The sequence below is a fragment of the Amblyomma mixtum genome, chromosome 10, assembly GCF_055824585.1.
Source record: "Amblyomma mixtum isolate Tamu chromosome 10, ASM5582458v1, whole genome shotgun sequence".
Lineage (NCBI taxonomy): Eukaryota > Metazoa > Arthropoda > Arachnida > Ixodida > Ixodidae > Amblyomma > Amblyomma mixtum.
Window position 1 is genome coordinate 103,548,475 of NC_143021.1, and position 17,243 is coordinate 103,565,717.

General features: G+C 49.0%; 1 protein-coding gene and 1 pseudogene across 1 annotated transcript in view; both read right to left on the reverse strand.

Moving 5' to 3' along the window:
* Nucleotides 1-206: 206 nt before the first annotated feature.
* Nucleotides 207-8,686, reverse strand: LOC149326581 (uncharacterized; annotated as a pseudogene).
* Nucleotides 8,687-11,715: 3,029 nt separating this feature from the next.
* Nucleotides 11,716-17,243, reverse strand: part of LOC149326582 (uncharacterized) — an 83,016-nt gene continuing 77,488 nt past the window's right edge. The window contains exon 7 of the mRNA XM_089564621.1: nucleotides 11,716-11,899. Within this exon, the coding sequence (XP_089420747.1) occupies nucleotides 11,716-11,899 (184 nt within the window). The remainder of the gene's footprint in view (nucleotides 11,900-17,243) is intronic.

The window sequence follows — 17,243 nt, forward strand, 5'->3', positions numbered from 1 at the left end:
TCGTAACGACGGGCCAGAAAGGGGCGCCTTCACTTTCCTCAAAGAGCGGCAAAGCGCTGCATCCATGACAGAAACCGCAGCACCGGTGTCGACAAGCGCCATGACAGATGCGCCCTCTACAAAAACTTCAATTAAATTAGCAGCAGACAAACAAGGCCTTTCAAATTTCGACGACTGCGCAGTTTTCGCCTCATTAACTGCGGCACCTAGTTTTCCTCTTGAGTCGTCGAGGGATCCCGTCGCATCGGAGCAATGGAGCACCGACCTGAAGAAGGCGAACGGCGTCCAGAGAAGGCGGTGCGCTCAAGAGACAGAGAACGCCTTAGGGGCAGCTCAGCAGGAGGCAAATACTGTCGCTGGGACCAGTAACCGGAAACTTCTGGAGGTGGTCGTGAGACGTTCATGCGTCGACGGTAAAGCCGCACCACATGACCTGGCATGCCGGAGAAGTAGCAGATCGGGCGGTTGTCAGGCGTGCGCCAGGAGTTGCCCAGTTGAGCTGGCGGTCCAATGTTGTCAGCCGTGCCCCAGGATGTTTGAAGATGAGCAGGTGGTGGAATAAAAGCAGGAGGCTGTCGAAGAGGACTAGGAGGCGGAACATAGGGGGGTGGTCGAGGTCGCGCAACAACCTCCGGATATGTCAGCGGGGCCGCGAAAGGTGTGGGCTGAGGGGCTTGCGAGAGAGCCTCAGCGACCTGTTCTTGAATGACGTGCCTCAGATTCGGAGTTATGTGTGGTGGTGGCTCTCGATGGCTTGAAATAAGCGAGAGCTTTCGAGCAACTTCTTCACGGATGAAACTCTTGATTTGCGGCAGGAGCGATGACTGGTCGCTTGCATCGTTCAGGCCAGCAAGCGAGTCGATGCTCGTGGTGTGTTTGCGTGTCAGAGCCCTCTGCTTGCGCAGTTCGTCGACGCTCTGACATATTGTTACGACTTCGGCGACGGTGCGCAGGTCTCGCGCCAACAACATCTGAAAGGCGTCGTCATCAATGCCCTTGAGGATAAGCCTGATCTTGTCGGCTTCGGACATCTGTGCGTTCACCCTGTTGCACAGGTCCACGACATCCTCGATGCAACTCGTGAAGTTCTCGCCTACCTGCTGCGACCGCGCACGCTAGCGCTGTTCCGCACGGAGTTTTCTGACAGCCGGGCGGCCGAATACCTCAGAGAAGTTCGTTTTGAAAACGGACCATGATGCAATGTCCGCCTCGTGGTTCCGATACCACAGATTCGCCACGCCCGTCAGATAGAAAATCACATTGTTCACCTTGGTTTCCGCGTCCCGCTTATTGTATGCGCTCACCCGCTCATACGATGTGAGCCAATCTTCAACATCATGGTCGTCCGTGCCGCTGAAGATAGCGGGGTCCCGCTGGCGGAGAAAACCAGCACAGACGACGGCGGCCGGGCTCACTTGGACGGCTTGGTGGGTCGAAGGTATCGCGGTAGGGGGTAGCGTTCGGCTGCGGAGTTCAAGGGCGAGAGGACATTACCCCGCACTTCCACCAAATGTAACGTGGGATTTGTTCAGTGAAGCTTCACAACGGGAGCAGGGTGAACAGCAGTCCGAGGTCAGCTGGTCGACAGGCGCGTGCCCCAGGCGATGGCAATGCGGGTCGCGCGTATGCCCGTCGTCTTCCTTACAGGTGTATAACCGGCGGCATTGGCGGCACCTCCCGCATGCGAGTATGATGCCTAAAGCGCTGGTTCAGAAGCGTCGTCCATGAAAAATATATCGCAACCAGTTGTGAGGAAACGTTTCATGGTGCACTTACAACGATAAACAAACAAAATTTTAAAACCTTAATTGGTCACAATCACTTATAAAAATAGAAAGATGGGCTCTTTTAAGCATCGTAACTATACATAAGAAGTGAGAGTAAACACGGAAACGTTAGGTTTTCGAAACCTGACTTGAAAAGCGATAAAGAGGCAAGATAAAAATAATTTTACTTAATAAGAAAGTGAACACCGTACCCGGCAACTGCAAAACGGGACAGAGATGTAGAGACAGCAGTAGCAGGGCTCACTGCTGCGTGCCGTCTGACAGCAAACAGAAGGCATTTTTCGAGCTGAAAAAAAGTAAGAATGTTGAGTAAAACTTACAAGGCAGCGGTATTGGCACCAATCTTGTTTTAATTACTATCGTTGATTACTGAATAGGAAATCCAAATAGGGCAAATCTACCGAGCATTAATCACCAGACGTTAAAATGAGCCCAGTCATATGAGGCTGTAGTTGACAACTTTCCAATGCGTGGAGCTTGAATGAAAAATAAGAAACTACGAAAAATGCAGCTTAATTCAGAATATTGCATCTTCTGAGACCTCTTTTATGCAGCAAGAAGCACTGCTTATTGATTTCTGCTCAGTAGTAGGGCAAACAAATTTACAGGAAGCAAAATGTACATCTGGCATAAATTGATAGCTGCCACATATGGATGAAGAATGTTCAGTGCACTAACAAGATCATGACAGTGTTTTTTTGTCTTCGTTATCTGTATGCGTTCAGCGGGGAAAGTCTCTCTGGATGTCGAATTCCGGATTATTATGGGAGGTGGTGGTAAAGTTCTACGCATAGCGGAAATCTCCTCGTTTACTGTGGTGTTGTGTTTTGCAATGCCGTGTTGTAATATGTAAATATTGATATATCGTGAATGCTGAAGCTCTTATCTCTCCTGTGCTGAAGCATTATCGAGAAAAAATAAAGCCTTCGACATAAAGTTTATGACATCAATGATAAAAGGACCTCTCATAAGCGTTCACAAAATGAACAAGGGCGGGGAAAACCTCAGGTTGCTAGAGCCAACGTTTCGACAAGGGGACTTGTCTTCGTCTGGGCAAAGCGTTCATCATCGGCAGGGATTATATAGGGCCTTCGCTCCGAGGAGGAAGGCCCCGGGGGTGGGGAAGGAAAGTGGTGTGGGAGGGGATGCGTGTCAGGAAGGGGAGGGAGGTGAATCATCATTCGCTAGGCTGCAATAGTGCAACAACCTATATCCGGGGGGTATGCAATGAACAAAAGGCTTTGAAGGGGCTGCGACGGGGGGGGGGGGGGGGAGGCGCTGGGTGAACCTGCAAAACTCAGATAAAAGGATTAGTCAGCGTGGTACAGGGAAATGAGGACAAGGAAAAAAAAAGGGGGGGGGGGGGGGGCTGTCGTGTTCAGAGAAAGCCAAAAAGTGGGGGCGGAGGGGGTAACAGGAGTGTCATGGTTTCCGAAAACTGGTAGCAGGGGATTAGGAGAAAAAAAAAAAAAGGGTGGAAAAAGGAAGAGGGTGACAAGGCCGGAAATGGGGTGGAAGATATGACTTGGGAAGGGTGCAAGGAGCGACAATATACTTATGTGAGGTTCTAGGAAATAGTCTGACCACGTGCAAGACATTTGTTAATTTAAAATTATGCTGACCCTGGAATGTACCTGAGAGATTCCAGGTTTCCTCTGGACATGTTGATCCCTGTTGGTTGCAGTGTTTTAAATTTGTGGATTAGGAATGCTTCTCTGTATTTTCTGTCCCTAGTCGATTTGAAGCCTGACTGAAGAATGAACAATTTGAGTTCGTCGAATTTGTGATGGCGTTGATTAAAATGGGTCGACACTGCCTTCTGTTCATTCCGTGTTGTGTCAGCCCGGTGCCCGTTTAATCTGGCACTCATTGTTTGTCCGGTTTCTCCGATATATTGTTTCTGGCAGTAGGAGCACTGGAGCATGTAGATAATATTGGACGATGTGCAGTCAAAACTGGTCTTTATATCGAAACTGAAATCGCTTGCCGTACTTTTAACCGTAGTGTCCCTTTGTAAATGTTTGCATGTCTTGCATCTGGGTCGAGAGCATGAAGTTACTGTCGGTGGTGGTTTCTTACCGAGCCTAGCATGCACCAGGATGTCCCTCAGGTTTGTGTTGCGTCTGTATGTTACCCTTGGTGCGTCGGGAAATATTTTCTTGAGACGGTCGTTACCAGTTAAAATGGGGTGGTATTTCCGCAGGATATTGTTTATGTTTGGAAGCGCGTTTGAGTATTTCGTTATAAGTGCAGGAGGTCGTTGACTGTTAGCTTTTGTTCGTTTTTTAAGAACTACATCTCGTTTCAAAGTGGTTGCTCGTTGGAACGCATTATTAAGGATTGTCTGTGGATGGTTTCTGGTGATTAGTGTGTTTTTTAGCGAGTGGAGGTGTTTCAGGTAGTCATCGTCGTCGCTACATATTCTTCTTAGTCTCGTTGCCTGTCCTACGAATATACCTTGTTTGCAGTGTCTTGGATGATGGGTAGTGAAATCTAAGTATTGTTGTCGGTCAGTAGGCTTCTTGTAAAGTGTGGTTTTGAGCTTGCTATTTTCTAAATGGACAGTGGTGTCAAGGAAATTGACTTGCGTTTTCGAGGAGTTGAAAGTGAATTTAATGCTGGAGTGGAATGAATGGAAATGTGTGACGAATGCCTTCAGGGTCTCAGCCCCATGCTCCCATATCATGAAAATATCGTCTATGTACCGCAGGTATATGAGTGGTTTTTTTAGAAATGAATTTAGAAGTTTAGATTCTAGTAGCCCCATAAAAATGTTCGCGTAGGTGGGTGCGAAGGGAGTGCCCATGCTTGTTCCAAATACTTGAAGGTAGTAAGAAGAATTGAATTCAAAGTAGTTGAGTGTTAGTACCAATTCAAGTAGCGTGAGGTACACTTCAGTTTCGTGCGGGTGAGGACTTTGAGTTAGAATTTTTAAGAGTGCGTCGATAACTTCATTAATGGGAATATTTGTGTACAAAGCGGCGACGTCAAGTGTGACAAGTATGCTATCTGCTGGGATAATGGAAGCGTCATTCAGAGACTCTATTATGCGGAGAAAGTGCGGTGTATCCTCGACAAAGGAAGGGAGGTGGGTGGGAATATCTGCAAGGTAGTTGTTCAGGAAAATTGATAAGTTCTCTGTGGGCGTGTTATTGTTTGAAACAATAGGTCTGCCGGGGATATCTGCGGTAAACAAGTCTTCTGCGGAAACCTTATGGATTTTGGGAAGTAGGTAAAAGCGTCCTGCCTCTTTGTTTAGCGGATTTAAGAAGTGGTAATCGGACTGCGTGATTAGTTCTCTTGATAGTAAGTTTGCCAGTTTGTTCAGAATCAATTTGCAGAACTCTGAAGTGGGATCTGAATCTAATTTCCTATAATGACAAGGGTTGTTAAGTTGCCTAAAAGCTTCTTTTTTGTATTTTTCGGCTGGCAGGATAACTATGCTACCTCCTTTGTCTGCAGGTTTAATGACTATATCGGTTCTAGAAGCTAAGTGGTTCAGAGTAGCCTGTTCCGTTGGGGTAACGTTTCTGCGTTTTCGAGCTTGCTTTGTTTGGTCTATAATTTCTTTCGAGACAGATTTAATGTACAAGTCTAATTCGGGACTCTGCTGCGCTTCCGGCGTCCACGTGCTTTCGGCTTTGAGAGGGATGGGATTAAGGCTGGTTAGTGCAGTAGGGTGAGCACGTGTTGACCACGTGTTACAGGAAAGAGCTAGGTTAGTAATTGGGGTGCTTGCTTTTTCGGCAAAGAATTCCTTAATTCGCAATCTTCGCGCAAATTCTGTGAGGTCTCTGTGAAGTTCATACTCGTTAAAATTATTGTTAGTTGGACAAAATGTAAGGCCATGCTTCAGAATCCGTTTGTCGCTATCACTTAGGGATTTGGAAATATCGACAATGTTGTTGTCAGTGTCCTGCGGCGGAAAATGCGCATCTTTTGTCTGTATCGAAATTGGAGGGCGGTTGTTAAACTGTCCAGATGTATTCGTATCTAGCGGAAATTTATCTCTAATTTGTTTATGCTGTTGTTTATCGTGCAGCTTGCGTTCCTTTCTGGCTACAAAATCTGCTAGTGCCTGGCTTTCGCCCGAATTTAGTTCTATCTTACTAAGTTGATCATCGAGGGAATTTAACTGCTCTTGACAATGTTCTTTTAAAATAGCTATGAATGAAAGGGATGCGTCATTTGAAACCTTTTCCCATCGAGCGAGGAGTTCAGGCCTGAGCGCACCGAGGGAGCACCTAACATTAACTCGAAGTCCTTTGGGTATTGTCCTGCGCTGCGAGTAGGATTTGTAAGTGTGTAGGTGGAATCGGTAGTTAGTTTGTTTAGTGGCTAGTTTTCTGGCGACCAGGAAATTTCGTCTTTTGGGTTCGGGGCGATTGGTGCTGCCAGATGTGAGTCATCTGCGCTTGTGCCGAGTGGACCTCTTGACGGGTGTTGTGTGTTTAGGGGACTTCTGTTTGGGGGTGGTATCGGTGTCGAGGTCCGCGTCGGTGACAATCTGGGTGCTAGTGTGCGTCACTAATCGCTTAGGTGTCTGTGTGAAGTGGTCGCTTTGTTGTTTAGTGGCTACTTTCGGTGTGATTCCTACGTGCTGTTCCGCTGGTGTGGGATCCACGGTTACCGTCTGTGTGCCAGCGTCGCGAGTCTCTGGAGTGAACTGTGTGGAGGTGTCCTGGGTCCTAGCGGGGGCAGGCTGTGTTCGTTCAGGGGTGTTGTCGCTTTTGTGGGTGGTCTGTTGTTCAGTGTTGGCCAGAGTGGGAGAGGGAGCATGAGTGGGCTGTAGCGTTAGGCGCTTTGCTCGTAGTATGCTGAGCGCAATAGCTTCGGTGGCCAGCAGCATGCAAATAGAATGTAACCATTTGGTAAGGATCAACGTACAAAAAAGCAGTTGGAAAAAGCAACCCATAGCTTGAAGGGAGTTGTGTTACGCTGCTAACAAATCACCGCAGGAAACAGTGCCGTGATTTCAACGATTCGGTCTGTTTTATTGTTTAGGGGGATTTAACATCCCAAAGTGGCTCCGGCTATGTGGGCTCAGGAAATATCAACCACCTGGAGTTGTTTAACATGCGCTGACATCACACTGTACACGGATCTCTAGAATTTCGCCCTCATCGAAGTTCGGCCGCCGCAGCCGCGATCGATCCCGCGTCTTTCGGGTAGTCTATAATGTCAGAGAAATCAAAAGCTTTGCTGCGATAGATTTGTCCTGTGTTGTTTTCTTTCCTCATCAAGGAAGGCTATAACAAGTGATTATTTGCTTGTCGCGCAGGAAGAGCTTGTGACCGCTATGGCTGGAGGGGGTGGGGAGTTTCAATGCATACCTAATTGGTCGGAATATAGTAGGCATGTCACATGTTAGCAGTGTAATAGTGGTATATTTAGGGACATCGAGGACGACGGAAGCAGCGTTGAAGCAGTGGCTGTTCGCCGTCGGCCAGGCAGGGTCTCGCTCGGAGCGATGGCAGTGCGGATGGGTTAACGCCCATCTGCTCCTTCACAATGGCGCTGGGGAGAAAAGGAGCTATCCTGGTGACTTATGGTGCCAACAATACAACCGAATCGCAGTATAGATTAAGGCGTTGAAATATACCTGCGCTTAAAAGACACGGACTGAAAGATAGAGACACACACACATAGCGCTGTACTTACAACTGAATCTTTATTCGGGAAACACTGCTCTTTATACACACCAGCAGCTGATAAAAAATGGAAGATGGTAACACCCGGATGATAAAAATCGACAAACTGTCTCGTCACATGTCCAGTCCTACCTTCCCTTTTGCAAAAATGCCCTTTCCTTGGTGTGTATAAAGAGCAGTGTTTCCCGAATAAAGATTCAGTTGTAAGTCCAGCGCTATGTGTGTGTGTCTCTATCTTTCAGTCCGTGTCTTTTAAGCGCAGGTATATTTCAATATGGCAAACCAACTCGCCCAACAAACCACTCTGCTAAGGCGTTGACTATGCACAGTCTCGCGGCCATGGCAGCGGATATCCGCAGACTGCATGAGTGGCTAAACAGTGTAGTTAACGGGGGAGGTGCACTCCAGGGCGTGGTACGTGCTATAATATTTCAAAATAATTTTCTTGAAGAGGCCGAGGGTACTGAAGGGTATCTACAGCCACACGGGTCCACCATTTGGGAAGGCCGGTGCAAGCTGATCTTTGTCGTGGTGGTGTTTGAGGCGCCCCTGAGTCTCGGCGAATGACCTTGGGATCTGGCGGCCGTGTTCGGTGCGTTGGGCAGCTTCAGAGACAGTTGTACACCCAGATGCGGCAGGGCGTAGGAGACAACTGTGTCGATGGGAGCGAATAGATGCTGGCCGTTAAGCAGAAAAAACGGAGGGAAGCCTGTAGTGGACTGTGTGGCAGTGGTATAGGCGTATGCTATATGGGGTAGAACGAATTCCCAGTTCGTATGGTTGGCAGCGACGTACTAGATGGTCAGCATGTCACCAAGTGTCCGATTAAAGCGTTCGGTTGGACCATTTGTTTGGGGATGGTAGGCGGTAAAAGTCCTATAAATTATGTGGCACTCGCCAAGCGCAGCGTCAACGACGTCAGACAAGAAGACGCGCACTCTATCACTGAGGAGTTCACGAGGAGCACCTTGGTGAAGAATGAAACGCTGCAGAATGAGCGGCGGCACATCACGAGCCGTAGCAGCAGGGAGCGCCGAGGTGGCCGCATCAGCTGTTGAATGGAAACGATAACCCACCGGTTTCCAGCGGCGTTGTATGGTGGAGGGCCATTTAAATCAATTCCAACGCGGACGAAGGGGCGGCGCCGACAAGATAGCTTCTGCAACTCGCCAGCGCCGCGATTACGCTGTTGCTTTGGCATTGGCAAGCCGGGCACGAGCGCACCAACCTGAGGATGAAGCTGTACATGCCGTGCCAGTAGTATCGGGCACGGATGCGAGTATACGTGTTGAATACTCCGCCGTGACAGCATTGCGAGTCAGCATGGAAACAGGTGCAGAGCTCGGAGCGTAGATGTCGTGAAATAACAAGAAGCCATTTGTGTCCACCAGGGTTACAGTTACACCTATAAAGCAGGTTATCGCGAATGGCAAAATGGAAAGATAGGCGAAGAAGGGCGCAGGATGCTGGAAACCTAGAGGGATCAGATATAAAGTCGAGAAGGGAGGCAATCGATTGATCTTAATGCTGCTCTGAAGGCATGCCGCCGAAAGTGACCGAAGGCGCAGCGACTTCGATGGCGGAGAGCCTGGCAATCTCCGCTGGCAGCCGGGAGCGGAACAAGACATCGACGTCCTGATCCTTGCGGCCCGACCGGTAGACTACGCATATGGTATAATTCTTCTAGGTGGGGAGCCCATGCACCCAGTCGGCCGGATGGATCTTTTAACAAACAAAGCCAAGAAAAGGCATAGTTTTCCTTGACCATGTCAAAAGGATGGCCGCGAGGTAACGTCGAAACTTGCGGACGGCCCAGACAATGGCCAGACGCTCTTTATTCCTGAATGAGTAGTTGGACTCTGGTTTAGTGATCGTGACGCCGGTGTAAGCAAGTACAAATTCTTGGAGTCGAGATTTACGCAGTTCGAGCGCAGCACCGAGTCAAATACCACTGGCGTCCGTGTATACTTCGGTTGGTGTTTGCTGGTCAAAGTGGCGGACGATAAGAGGGGCCATGAGGAGATCACGCAAAGTGTTGTAGGCATCGTCGCAAGCAGGAAAGGAACTCGAGAAATCTACGTTGCTGCCGAGGAGTTGAGTTAAAGGGGCAACAGCTGCAGCAAAGTTCCGAAGAAAACGCTGAAAGTAGGAAGAGAGGCCTAGGAAGCTGTGCATTTGCTGGATGGAAGTAGGTTTTGGAAAAGCAGTCAGAGCACAAAGGTTGGCGGTATTGGGACGGACCCCCTCTTTTACACAACATGACACAGAATCATCAGTTCGCGAGCAGCAAAGCAGCACTTTTTAAGTTGAGGTGCAGGCCGGCCTCCGTAAGGCATGTATGTCAAGACGTGCTTTAGCCGGGACAGTTCAGTGTCGAAGTCGGGAAAAAAGACCACGACGTCGTTTAAATACCACAGACAGGACATCCACTTCAGGCCGCGCAAAATAGTGTCCATCCTGCGCTTCAAAGCAGCCGGATCACTACAGAGGCCTCAAGGCAAGACATTAAGTTCATACAACCCGTCAGTGCCCACAAAGGCGGTTCTTGGGCGATCGTCGGCAGCCATGGTGACCTGCCCGTACCTAGAGCGCAAATCGAGAGAAGAGGAGTTCCAATTCTTACAGGCAGCGCAAAGCGTCATGATTACGTGGCAGAGGGTAAGCGTCTTTCCGTGCTATCCGATTCAAGTGGCTCTAATAAACGCAGAAACAAATAGAGCCATCTTTCTTCTTCTCGAGTACCTTGAGGGTTGTCCATGGACTGTGAGAGGACTGAATCACGCCGCTCTTAAGCATGGGGTTAAACAGTCTTGAATGACATGGCACTCAGTGGCGGAGAAGGGGTAAGGGCGCTGACTAAGAAGGGCATGGACACCGGTGTCGATTTAATTGACGGCAGTAGATGCGGCCAAACGCGGTTCGGTTTCAACCGAAGGAAGAATGAAATTGATGAAGCAGCGAAAGAAGTTGTGTTCGTTGAGGGGGGGGGGGGAGGCCAAGGGTTGCCTCAGTGGAGTGCAGGAAAACGTGTCCAGGCGAAATGTCGAGCGCGGGAGCCTGACACGGGCTGAGGGAGTCTAAGATGAGGGACGGTGAATTGTCATTCTTATCCTGGTGGAGAATGAAATAAATTTACTGCATGGTTCCGACACGCTCACTGCGCCGCACAGCGGAAAGATACGCTAAAGTATTGGTGACAAACAACGCGGTAAGGCCAGCTGACAGGGCGAGTGCCACGTAAGGTAGGGGCAGTGACTTGCGGTGGATAAATATGGGGGATAGCGCAAAAAGTACGTTAGCACAAGATGGGCACAAGAAAGCAGAGCATGCAGGTAGGTCAACGCGTACGGCAACGACGGCTTTGTGATAAGCAGCAGAAGGGGCAGCGGCTGACGGGGAATCGCTGAGCGAAAAGAACTCCAGTTCAGCTGGAGCACAATCGATGGCGGCGCTATGGCGTGACAGCAAGCGCCTACCTAGATTATTTCATGAGAACAGGTTGGCAAAACGACCAATTCATTTGTATATAAAACTTCCTCAATAACTACTCGGGCAGTGCACGTCGCTAACGCCTCAATAGGTTGCGCAGTTACCATGCGCAGCGAAAATCCAGAAGGTGGTGCTGCAACCTTTCGCAAGAACGGCGAAATTGTTCTACAGCACCGGTATTGACGAGCGCCGGAACAGGAACTTCCCCTACAAAAGCTTCGATAAGATTGTCGGTAGAGAACTGAGGCGTTTAACATTTCACTGGCGGCGAACTTTTCGCCCCAGGAACTGTGGTATCTGGGTTTCCTTTTGCGAAAGAGTGGGGCGCCGGCGCATTAGAGAGAGGGAGAGAGGGAGCGGCGACGCGGTGAAGGTGATGCTGGGTGGAGAAAGCTGAGCTGTCAGGTGAAAGAGGACGGCACTGGCGGCTTGCCTGTCACTGAGTATTGAGCTTGAGGAGGCCAGCATTCGGTAACTCGTGGAGGTAGTGGGGGATATACTGGCCCACGACGGCGACAAAGCCGGAAAACATGACCAGGCGGTCCACATTAATAACAGATGGAACGATTGTCACCTGTGCGCCAGGGATTTCTGATTCTTGGAAGCGGTCGGAAAAAAAGGCCTCGTCGCTTGAACGACCTGAGGCACAGGCACTTGAAGCGTAGCAACGCTCGAGCGGTACCTAGGTGGCCGCGGCCGTGCAACGGCTTCAGCGTATGTCAATAGGGCATCGACAGGGGTGGAATGACGTGGTAGCGCAGCCGGCTGGGTCGGTGGAAGGGCTTCAGCTACACGTTCATGATGGTATGACAAAGGTCGGGCGCAAGGCATGGAAACGGCGCAGAGTGGGACGGCAGAAGGGGAAGTTCACGAGACACTTCCTCACGCATGAAGTCCTTGATCTGTTGCGACAGCGTTGAGTGGATCAGGTGCAGCTGACAGCCCCGCAAGCGACTCGTCCGGAGCGGCGGTCTTGCGAGTGAGAAGCGTCTGCTTGCACCACTCGTCATAGTTTTGGCAGATGCTTACCACTTTGGAAAAGGTGCGAAGATCTCGAGGCAGCAGCACTTTAAATACGTCATTCTCGATTCTTTTCAAAATATTATTGATTTTTTCAGCCTCGAACATCTGGGTGTTGATGCGCGATAATAGGTTGACCACATCTTCAATGTAGCTCGTAAAGGTCTCACCTGACTGCTGTGAACTTTCGCGCAAGCGTTGCTCGGCACACAGCTTAAGGGCTGCAGGGCAACAGAACACTTCGGAAAGGATCTTCTTGAAAGTGGCCGAATTGGAGAGGTCTTCTTCATGGTTCAGATACCACAGGTTCGCAACTCCGGCCACACAGCATACGAAATTGTTCTATTTCGTAACGTCGTTCCACTTGTTACACGTCATAACCCGCTCGTAGGATGTAAGCCAGCCTTCAGGAATGTGGTGGTCAGTCCCGCTGAAGAGGGGGAGGTCCCGATGGTGAGGGGAACCGGAGCATAGGACTGCCTGGCCAACATGGACGGCATACCGGGGGTCGGCAGCGTGCGACTGCGGAGTTCGAGGGCGGACGCGGGCGGCAAACCTAACCTCCTACAAATGCAACAGTGGTTTATTTGGTGACGTTGAGGACGATGACAGCAAAGAAGTGGCTGCGATAGTAGCAGTGTAAAGATAGCAGGGTAAATATGTTGCTGTACAACGTGTTAGTACTAACTCATATACAATACTTCAGCTTGGTTTGGGGAACAACCGGGGTAACAAATTTTCATAGATTGCATTTGCTGCAGAAAAAAGCCGTCCGGTCCATAGCAAATGTTCCATTCATTTTCCCTGCAAGAAATATCTTTATAAAGTATGATATCCTTCCAATCTTCGCATTATACTTTTACAGGCTTCTATTATGCTATAAATACTCTTCACAACAACGTGATCATCTCTTCACTGTACTTGGACAACTGAGAGAAAATAACAGCTGCCGTAACACTAGATACCAAGAAACTTGGATCACTCCAACACCAAGAACTTACTCTATGAAGCAGTCCTTAAGTTACAGCCTTCCCGTCTTGCTAAACAAACTAATCAATGACAATTTTGCTATTACCAGAAATTCAAAACACAATATTCGTGACTACTGCCGTGACAACTGACGGCAGCCCAGCGGTCAGGAAGACACCAACCAATCTTGGAAACAAAGTTCTTTATTTGGGCTGACTTGCGCCCGCAAAAGAACTGAATCACTCGGCAGCGGCGTAAGCAACAAACGTGCTCGTCGGTCGTCAAACTACGAGTGCCCGCCGCTCGCGGCAACGCTCAATCTAAAGCCAGCAAGGAAGCTTCTATATAACAGGTCAAGATCGTCTACAGTAATCTAGAAAAACGTAGATGCAGCTCTTCATGGCTCTGATCAATCGAGATTAGTCCGGTCTCTTCTCGCGTCACAAACAAAAATGATAACAGTCCTTTCCTGCGGCCTTGAGCGCGAACAAATGGACACTACATTGATACGTGGCATTACCCCCCTTCGAAAGAAGCGTCGCCTCGACGCTTCAAAAATGAAAAATAAATAAGGAGAATGTAAACGTCGAGTCGATTAGCGTTCATAGTATGGTTTAAGGCGTACGACATGTACGACTTCCGGGCATGTGCATCGTCGTTGAGATGCTGTAGTGCCGTCGGGGATGACTTCATAGTCGAGGTCACCGATGCGACGGAGAACCCTGTACGGGCCAAAGTAGCGTCGAAGCAACTTTTCACTCAATCCACGGCGGCGAATTGGCGTCCATATCCAAACACGATCACCTTGCTTATAATGCGTGTCTCGTCGGCGCAGATTGTAGCGTAGGGCGTCGGCGTACTGCTGGTCTTTAATGCGAAGCCGCGCAAGTCTTCGAGCCTTCTCGGCGCGATCAAGGTAGGCGGCGACGTCGTGCTTGTCTTTGTCTGAAACGTGCGGGAGCATTGCGCCGAGTGTTGTCGTCGGCTTCCTGCCGAATACAAGCTGGAATGGGGTAAACCTGGTAGTCTCCTGGACGGCAGTGTTATAGGCAAAGGTCACGTACGGTAGAATGGTGTCCCACGTCTTGTGTTCGGCGTCGATGTACATGTAGAGCATGTCTGCGATAGTTTTGTTCAGACGCTCTGTGAGTCCGCTCTGTGTGGTTTGTGGATGATAGGCAGTTGTTATCCGATGGTTGTCGGACTGTAGTTGAGAATGGCTTGCGTCAGCTCCGCTGTAAACACCGTTCCTCTGTCTGTGATGAGCACTTCGGGGGCGCCGTGTCGCAGGAGAATTTGTTCGACAAAAAATTTAGCGACTTCTGTTGTGGTACCATTAGGCAACCCTTCTGCTTCGGCGTATCGGGTCATGTAGTCGGTGGCCACGATGATCCATTTGTTAACCGATAATGAAATCGGAAAGGGGCCGAGGAGGTCCATTCCAATTTGCTGAAAGGGCTTAGTTGGAGGTGTTATGGGGTTCAGGAGTCCGGCTGGTCCAGTCGGAGGCGTTTTGCGTCGCTGACACTCACGGCACGTTTCACGTAATGGGAATCATCGGCAGCTAGCCGCGGCCAATAATACTTCTCCTGGATGCGGTGCAACGTGCGAGAAGTCCCGAGATGCCCTGCAGTCGGCACATCATAGCATGCCTGCATAATTTATTGCCTGAGATTTTTGGGCACGACAAGAAGATGCACTGTCCTGTTGGGCGCGAAGTTCTTCTTCAGGAGTACATTATTGTGAACGACGAAGGACGACAGTTGGCGCTTGAACTCTCGGGGTGGCGATGCGGTCTTTACTTTTAGATAAGCAACTAGGTTTTGCAACTCAGGATCCGAGCGCTGCTGCTGCGCGAAACTGCTCGCGCTTACCGGCCCTAAGAAAGCATCGTCGTCTTCCTCTTCCGGTGCTGCGTCGACGGTGGCTCGGGACAAGCAGTCTGCGTCGGAATGCTTGCGGCCAGATTTGCAGACTACAGTTATGTCAAATTCTTGAAGACGCAAGCTCCAACGAGCAAGGCGGCCAGAGGGATGCTTCAAATTGGCAAGCCAGCACAGAGCATGGTGGTCGCTCACAACCTTGAATGGTCGTCCGTGCAGGTAGGGTCGAAATTTGGACGTGGCCCAAATAATGGCGAGGCATTCTTTCTCGGTCGTCGAATAGTTGGCTTCCGCTTTGCAGTGAATGAAGCTGATGAGTGGGCACGTGGGCTGGCCGTCCGACAACATCGCCATGAACCCATTTCTGCTTTTTACGCAGATATTGACTCTAGGAACTGCTCTGACGGACAGCGCAGCGGAAAAACCAGTGTGCCGAACCTATCAGACACCTGATCGGAGCCTGCGCACGCGAAAAGTCTGCCCGTATCGACACCAACGCCTGGACACCGCCCCCTCGCACGTCATCGTCTTCGCCCTACATAAGGAGCGGTCCGATCTGGGATTCCTTTAGTGGGCACATCGGCTGGCCGTCCGACAACATTGCCATGAACCCATTTCTGCTTTTTACGCAGGTCAGTAATAAATATGGCTCTATTCGAACCAGTGATCGTTTCCTCGTCCAGCTGATGTGCCCTCAGAGTGTGTGTACTTTATGTTCGCGCATTCGGAATGTTTTTGTTGATCTTCGCATGCTTTCTGGAGATGTCGAGTGTAACCCTGGGCCTGGTAATACAGCAGAGCTGCTCCAACAGTTACTTGAAGGACAGAAAGCTATTCACAACCGCTTGGATGACATAGAAGCAAAGTTAAAGCAGCTAGATGAATCCGTGTCAACTATAAAGGAATTGGGCAGTAAAATGGCTCACTTGGAAAGCACTATTCAGAGCCTGGAAAAAAACTGGTCGATCTTGAAGACAGGAGTCGCCGCAACAATGTTATCATATATGGCATGACTGAAATGGTCGATGAGACTTCTGAATCACTTTCGGAGGCAGCAGTAAACTTATTTCATGAAAAATTAGGTGTAGAGGTGTCTTCGATGGAGAGAATTCACCGATTAGGGCGCAAACAAACAAATCACGACCAGTAATCATTAAACTACTCGACCACCGTGAAAAAGTAAACATATTCAAGAATTGCCACAGGTTGAAAGGAAAGAGCATTTCTGTATCTGACGACTTTTCCACTGCCACAAGAACTATTCGAAAGTACCTCTGGGATAGTACAGCTGAGGAGAGAAAAGAAGGCAAAAAAGTAAATCTAGTATACGATAAGATTAAAATAAACGACGAAGTGTTTCAGTGGGACAGCACTCTGAAGAAAAGAGTTCCTATAATCGAAGAGCGCCGCAGTTCAAAACGGTCACAATGAATAGATGATTGCTCTAATAAGACCTTCCGTTGTATCTACGTCAATGCCCGAAGCATTTTGAATAAAGTAACTGACATAGAGAGCATTGTCCTGGCACAAAATCCTCACGTTGTAGTCGTGACAGAAACGTGACTGCATCCTGATATTTATGATTGTGAAATAGCACCCTGTGGTTATAACATTTTCCGGAGCGACAGAGATGACCGCGGTGGTGGCGTTGCCATATTATACAAAGAGTCCCTGCGGGTCACAAGGTTGCCAAACATATAGGGGTTAGAAAGTGTTATACTCAAAGTATTCCTTGAGGAATGTCATGTAATTATAGGAGGATTCTACCATCCCCCGAATTCGAATAACATATTTCTAGAAAAGCTTAATGAATTCCTATGCCGAAATGAAATCCGCTCAGCCAATTTGTTATTGACGGGTGATTTCAACTTTCCGTCAACAAATTGGTTGCCTGATACTCCGGTGACTCTCACTGGTGCCTCCTAACTATTTCTCGACGTAGTGTTCTTTCATAACTTGACACAACTAGTCACTGAGCCCACCCGTGTACAAAACGACTCTCAATCACTTCTGGACCTGTTTCTTGTTTCTGGCAACCTGCTACGCCGAACACTACGTCTGTCTGTCTTAGAGGGAATATCAGACCATAAAATGTAAAGTTTAACTTTGCAGTTGCGCCCTATATCAAAGCTTCAGCAGAGAGAGACAATTATACCGATCTTCTCACGTACAAGGGATGTCGATATCTTAGATACACTAGACACTTCATTTTCTTCCTTTTCCTGCTTGTACGAAACACATAGTACCTCTATTCAGCACATGTGGTGCTTCTTCAAAAACTTAGTTCACCGATGTATAAGCGATTTTGTGCCAAGAAAACGGAAAATTTTGCGCATTAGCAATCCTTGGATGACAAAAGATATTGCTCGTCTGGGACGTAAGCTTAAGACAGCGAGACAACAACGCCAAAGCGTCCTTCATCGGCCACTGCAGATAAGATTTAC